Below are 7460 nucleotides of genomic sequence, written 5' to 3' on the forward strand. Positions count from 1 at the left end.
AAATCATAGTATGCGCAAAGAGTATGCAAAAAGTACCAGCATGACATACTAAATATTGTAAATATCTCAATCTCACTCTCTTACTCTGAAAAACGACGGTAATAATACGCACTGTGAACAGTTTGCCTCTGTGTCACGCCTTGCCCTGGCAGGTTTGGACAGGCCTGCGCTTCCTTGCGTCGCAGTGGGTGTGGAGGAACAGGAAGCAGCTGCCATGCCACGACCTCCCGCACGGCCATGCCCAGCGGCAGCGCTGTGGAGCCTTACCCCGGGAGGGCAGTGCCAGCTGGGAGCCCAGGGACTGCACGGAGAAAAGGAACTTTGTCTGGGGGGGGGGGAAAAAAAAAAAAAAAGGAAACAAATTAAATGTAATATTCGAATGGATTTTTTGTTTTGTGTGACTGTTGGCGAAAAAAAAAAAAAAAATTATTTCACAATAAGTTTGTTTGTAAGTGACTTTAGTCAAGATTCAAGAATCAAGAGGTTTATTCGTCACATACGTATACATACTTTCATACATATATATGCAGTGAAATGTCAATGAATTTATACAAATAACATTGCAGTGTGGCGATTACAGTACAGGGCTGGTTCCGGAGGCTTGATGCAAAACCCTTTCCTGCCTTTTTGGAAGCGATTAATGGATTTTAAACCCTATTTTACATTTTTTTTAATATATATATATAGGTTTATATAGGTTTATACATTTCACACGTTTTGGGTTTATTTTATATTGTCATTATTTTCTATCTGTAATTTTCATTATTTCCTTATTATTGTCTGTGTTTTGTGTGTATTGCTCTTTGGGTGCGGAACTGTGGGTGGACATTTTGTTTTCATCTGTTTGATCAATAAGCGTAACCATTTCAAACAGCAAGCGATTGTTATTTGAAGATATACCTACATATTATGTAGGTATTTGTAATATATGTTGATATTGGCTTTAATATCGTTTGTATATCATCTTGTTTCATCTTGCGACGACCTTAGCGGATCCTTTGACGATGACGCGTGGGACCCTATCGGAGCCATTTCGAGGTGGGACCACGTCCACTTCCGTTTCGGGTCCACGGCTTCTGCGTTCGACGTTATTCGACTGGAAATAAGGTAAAAAAAAAAAACCATGTCATTCCGTTTCTGAGTGGTCGCCTGTTTATTTCCGAGCCTATATCGGTGATTCATTGCCAGATGGGTGGGGTTGTAGAGCGAAACGCGTTCACGTTCGTCTTCAGATCCGGATAATCCCGTCATTAATGTCACACCCGGCAGCGTAAGTGTCAGGGGACGACGCCGCCGCCGCCGCCGCGTTCTCTGTGTCAAATCACCGCTTGACATTGACGCTTTACCCATTTCAGTTGAGATGAATTCATCCCATTGCCAGGGCGTGTGTCCGCTCATGTGTAATAATAAATCTAGTTTTGACAGATGCTCGCCTACTGCCCAGATTTTTGTAAAGCGGTGCATATCCATTCAAATCTGGTGTTCTTTACCCTTAACATGATTTTCGTGCGTGAATACATTTTAGCTGTGACTTGTTTTTTGTTTTTTTTATTATTATTATGTTTTTTTTAATCTTAGAAGTTCATGAATAAGTTACGGAGTTAAAGTTAATTGTTGGGTTCATTGCACATTGGCATTTTTTTATGGATGAATACAGTATCTATCTATCTGTCAATTCATGGGTTCTTTCCTGTCCAGCAGGGTGCCGAACCAGACATCATGACACTCTTTCACTTCGGGAACTGTTTTGCCTTGGCTTATTTTCCTTACTTCATCACATACAAGTGCAGTGGACTGTAAGTGTTGGAGGTTGTGGAGTTTTTTAAAGGCTATATCATAACAATATGGTTAAGTTGTATATCTTACAAATAATTGCGGTTCACCATTATATTGTCTATTTTTCTTGCGCCTGTCATATCATAAGCTTCCAACAGTATAATAATACATATCCACCTTATGACGCAATGACATGTATTGACGCTGAACGTCACTACATAACAATTTGGGTTTTACCATTATTTGGTCTCAACTCAACTGATGGAAACAAACCTTAAATTCACTTTATTTTTATTTATGACATGTCTAATGTTGATTTAAATTTGGATCGAAACAGGTGATTATGTAAACTTACGATTTGACAAAATAATCTCTGTCCGCACAACTAATCACGATCATCTAATAATTGTGAAGTCTCTCGTGAAGAGGTGATCATGTATTGTGGTTATGGTATGGCCTTAAATGTATAATGTAGATATTTATATGTGTTGCGCTTGTTCCACAATCTCTCCAGCTCGGAGTACAATGCTTTCTGGAGGTGTGTCCAAGCTGGAGCCACTTATCTCTTTGTCCAACTTTGTAAAGTAAGTGACAACGTAACGCGAAGTTCAATTACAAAGTCACATTTTAAAATGTGTGATTATTATTATTTATTTTTTCTCATTTTCTTACGTGTCTGTGTATTGGAGCATGTCAGCGGTGCATCTCTTGTGTCTGTTTCTGTTTTAAGATGCTGTTTCTGGCCACCTTCTTTCCCACCTGGGAAGGGGGAGCTGGGGTTTATGACTTTGTAGGGGTAAGTATGCAGCGACAGTCAGTGAATACAGTCAGTGACAGTATTTAAAATAAAATACAATTAAAAAAAATAATAATTTCATTAATGTAAATTTAAAATCCATGAAGACATGATATTTTAAGAGATCTAGACACTGTCATTTGTTTTTTATCTCTCATCTATCTGATCCAGGGATCTTACCGGCTTCTTAAGGTGCTTGTCCTCAGAAATGTTCCTGGAAGCCTGGAATACCCTGAAAATAGCCCCCTTTGTGCTCAAGTCCTTGAAAAGTCTTTGAAAAAAAACACAATCATTGAAAACCTGTGATATTCCCCCTGGTTTTGTTATTCAAAACGTAACTTAATGTAGATTTTTCAGAATCACTTTTATGACATAGATTATGGCAGAGAAATGTACTTTTAAGACACTTGTAGTAATAGATGACAATGAGATTAATAATAGATATATCGATTATTGATATACGCATAAATAATAGAGAATGAGATGAAGATTATATCATATTTAAATTAATAAAGATCATATTGAAAATGTGTTATATTTGCGTGAACCTCTTGAAAATGGAAAGAATAGTGCTTAAAAAAGTACTTGAAAGTCCTTGAATTTCATTTTTTTGATGCCAGAATGAACACAGGCATGATTTTTAATTATACAATTTTATATATATATATAAAAAAAAAAAAAAAAAACATTTAAAAAATATATGAAATAAAAATACATATTTTTGCCTTTTATCATTGCTCACCCTATTCTAATAGTACAAACAAAGCCACAATAATGTGTTTTCCCATCCGTCATCCAGGAGTTTATGAAGGCCACAGTTGACCTGGCAGACCTGTTGGGTCTTCACATGGTGATGTCCCGCAACGCTGGGAAAGGCGAATACAAGATCATGGTGGCAGCGATGGGTTGGGCTACGGCTGAACTGGTCATGTCAAGGTAATTCTGGGAATTTATTTTATCTAAGATTTTAACTTAATTTCAATCACAACCCACTGCCTTGTAAGGGCTATCCGTCCGCCTCTGTATCGTTGATCAAATGTGCAATATGTACATCTCCAAGGACATCCTTACACTTACACTGTGGGGACTTTCCAGTGATTAAAAAATGAGCACTCATTCATATTTTCCTGTGTTCTGCTTTTGAAATAAAAGCTTTGAATAAGATATTGTTCTGATTCTATGATGACCACTGAGGATCTGGTTTATCAGAATCAGTTTATCCCACCTTGTGCATTGAGATATACTAGAAATTGAATCTGTTCTGGTTAGGTTTGATGTGTAACATTGCAGACCATTAGCATAAAAAAAGCTTAATGGTCTGAAAAAATGGAGAATAAAATAGAATAAAAAGTGACGTGTAAAAAAAAAAAGAAATTGTCAGGACCAGCCGGCCATTCTAAGTGGTTGCATCTGTAGCCAAAATTACAAAAACAGAAGTAGTTTGATATATAAATATACAGTATACAAATAATAATAATACACAATAAAGAATTTACAATTAATAAATAAAAATACATGTTACGCAATCACTGATTTCTATGCATATAACCAAGTTCAACACCAGTGAGTGGAAGGAATTCTCAATACAGCTATGCATTCTGCCCTTTGTTTATGTAGTCTGCGAACGTTGAATTTCATCCCAAATAATTTTCCCGAACAAGGCCAGCTTGCCGACCCACCTCTTCATTGTCCCCTGGAAAATACTTTGACTTTTTCCATAAACATATCACCGGTTTCATGTATCGGCCTGGCTGTAGCACAGAGCAAAGCCTCTGCATCAGTCCCAGAGCAGCAGCAGCAGCAGCAGCGTCTTGTTGCTCCTGTGCTGCTATCGCCATCCTGTGGTGCTGACAGGACATGACATTAGTAGCATCTGCTACTTCTTCAGCAGGGGTCTCAAAACTCAAATGAAGATGAAGAAAAGATCGGTCTAAGGAATTGAATGTAAAATGTAACTAATATTCCACAATAGCTACACATTTCGGCATGCATATGCACATTCACCCCAGCTCAAGGCGGTATGAACGGAATTTGAAGTGGTCTCTACCTCCGTCTCTCGTTTAGGTGTCTACCTCTCTGGGTGGGAGCCCGAGGAATTGAGTTCGACTGGAAATACATCCAGATGAGCTTCGACTCCAACATTAGTTTGGTGAGTTTTATCCTATTGTCTGGAGCTTGTTTTAGAATTTGCCTGTGCTGGAGTATTATTTTCCAAAAAATGAAAGCACCCTAAACCACAAGGAAAAACTGAACTAATAATAATCATGTCCGCCTTTTAAAGAACCCATGTGTCTATGTGCTGCAGGTGCATTATATCGCCATGGCGTCGGTGGTGTGGATGTTCACGCGCTACGACCTCCCGAAAAGCTTCCGGCTGCCGGTCACTGTGCTCCTAGGCCTCAGCGTCTACAAGGCTTTCCTAATGGAGTAAGTGCTTTTCACACGTACAAGCAAATACAGAAGGACCGATTCCCCTTTGTCAATGCAGGTACACATTCTGAATCTGAATCTGAAACTTAAAATAATTCCATAATTCCATATAATTGTATAAAACATAACTGACCTATAATCCACCGGAGACATCAAACCTTCTTCTATGGTTCAAAAAAGATGAAAATGAATTGGCATTTCTATGATATTGGACATGTTTGACATGACTTTGTGGGTTTTATAAGGTTTTTTAATATATATTTTTTTCTTTTGAAGGTTTTCCACAATACGGACACCCTATTTTGGCCTCCCCTTTTTACATTTTAAACTATACTCCCTTTAAAGTACTTCATAAGGTTGGGGAAAAAATTAGCTACAGGTACTCCTCACTTAACAACCTACCTGTTTAATGACCGTTCGGACTTACGACCAGCTCTCTGACCAGTCTGTGTTGTACGCTGCGTACAATACCACGATGTGCACAGCGTCTCAGCGTCTAGCATCTCATCGTGCATCACCCTTCATATACTACAGTATATACACTATATATATTATATGCACACGATATACACGATATACACTGTATACATCTCATCACCGTTCTCAGTTTCATTCCCTCAGTCCGTCAGTATTCACTACACTAGCGTTCACAATGGCCACACCCCCTTACCGTGAAATAACACGGGTCCTCGCTTATCAACCAGTTCGCTAAAGGACCTGGTCCTAGGAACGGAACTCGGTTGTTATGTGAGGAGTACCTGTATAACATTTGTCCACTTGTAATACTCATCATCAGAATTATAAGGTGCCCATTTTGGTGAACAAAATAAAATGTATGAGTCGAGGCACTGATGATGAAAGAAATGATCGCAATCATCAAAGGAAGATTTACAGAATATTCAGACGTCGATTTCTGAATATCAAATTCACAAGTTCACTCCCAGTGTTGAACTTAAACAAAACCCTGGAGGGGGACACGGCATCAAGAGATTCGATCGACAGTCTGAGCAGCAAGGAGCCTTGAATCGAGCCCTGGGAGCTCAACCAGAGTTTAGAGCGCATGTTCTGGGAGGGTCATAGTGAACCATATCGCATGGAGAGTATCAGCGCCTTTTGTCTATTTTTTTATTTTTATTTTTTTATTACACACATATTTGTCTATTTTGAGGATTATTACAACTCCTGTACCTCCCTTTGTCTTGTCTCCTTAGGTTGTTCGTCCACCTGTTCCTGCTGGGCAGCTGGACGGCATTGCTGGTGAAAGCCGTCCTGACGGGAGCCATCTCTCTCTGCTCGCTGTTCCTCTTCGTCACACTGGTCCACAGCAACTAGAGGAAGAAGAGCCCGCATTGTTCCCACCGAGTCTGAGAGTCAAACCAGCCTTGTCACCGGGCATCACTCCCACGTGCAACAAGTCCACACCAGAGACTACTGAACACTGTTAACTTGTTAAAAGAAAAAAAAACAACAGATCATTTTATCAGTCTTGGTTATGGAAACGGGCTCAGGATCCCAACTGGTCATATATGCCAATTATTACTCAAAATGGACTTTTATTTCAGCCACAGATGCCACAGTCCATTCCACTCTCATAGTATAAGCTATTTTATACTTCCAATAACATATAAAAACGACCTGGTGTTTTTTAGGGTATCATTCAACTATACTGGACCCAGACTGGACTCGAGACACAAAGCTGCAGTGTGACTTTTTTTCTTTTTTTGTAAGCATTTGTATTATGGTTTGATTTCCTAGGTTGTGTCGACGTAGTTTAGCGAAACTGACTTTTGTATCGCTTCAAAAATTGAAGCAGGTAACTAATTAAATTATTTCAGTCTTATAAATAACTTTTATAACTTTTTGTTTTTGTTTTTCTATTTGTAGCTCACACCAGCCGTCATGTGTGATTTGCCGTATGGAATCCAATCCTCGATGTGGAAGTAAAAAAGTAAAAATAAAAAAGGGGTCAAAATGTCTATTATTATGCACGTTTGGTTTATCTCCCAAAAGCCAAAACAGCATACTTGCAGGATATTGGAAGTGGCGGGGGTACAAAAACATTAAACTATGCTGAGACTTTAGAGATATTCCTGCACATTTGAATAATTAAGTAATGCTTTTGTGAAATAAACTTTAGCAAGGCATTATGGACTTTTCGACTGGGGTGTGATTATTTTTTTATTTTATTTTTTTTTCTGTTATGTAACTACAGTGGGGCAAAAAAGTATTTAGTCAGCCACCAATTGTGCAAGTTCTCCCACTTAAAAAGATGAGAGAGGCCTGTAATTTTCATCATAGGTTCACTTTGACTATAAGAGACAGAATGGGGGGAAAGAATACAGGAAATCACATTGTAGGATTTTTAATAAATTAATTGGTAAATTCCTCGGTAAAATAAGTATTTGGTCACCTACAAACAAGCAAGATTTCTGGCTTTCACAGACCTGTAACTTTTCTT

At 38.6% G+C, this 7460-nt stretch overlaps 1 protein-coding gene across 4 annotated transcripts; it reads left to right on the forward strand.

Moving 5' to 3' along the window:
* Positions 1-1045: 1045 nt before the first annotated feature.
* tmem147 (transmembrane protein 147) lies at positions 1046-6978 on the forward strand. Of its 4 annotated transcripts, none has more exons than XM_080005007.1 (9): positions 1046-1107; positions 1702-1796; positions 2291-2360; positions 2507-2572; positions 2744-2764; positions 3372-3508; positions 4637-4721; positions 4878-4999; positions 6214-6978. In XM_080005007.1, exons 2-9 carry the CDS (start codon positions 1720-1722, stop codon positions 6332-6334), a joined length of 699 nt encoding a protein of 232 aa, XP_079861133.1. In that variant the 5' UTR covers positions 1046-1107; positions 1702-1719; the 3' UTR covers positions 6335-6978. The 4 variants fall into 4 exon arrangements, with proteins under 4 accessions (XP_079861133.1, XP_079861136.1, XP_079861134.1 ...); XM_080005008.1 differs by having other exon boundaries at positions 1054-1107; positions 1699-1796; XM_080005009.1 differs by lacking the exon at positions 1046-1107 and adding an exon at positions 1206-1270.
* The last annotated feature ends 482 nt before the right edge of the window (positions 6979-7460 follow it).

The sequence above is a fragment of the Zeus faber genome, assembly GCF_960531495.2.
Source record: "Zeus faber genome assembly, chromosome: 8".
NCBI lineage: Eukaryota > Metazoa > Chordata > Actinopteri > Zeiformes > Zeidae > Zeus > Zeus faber.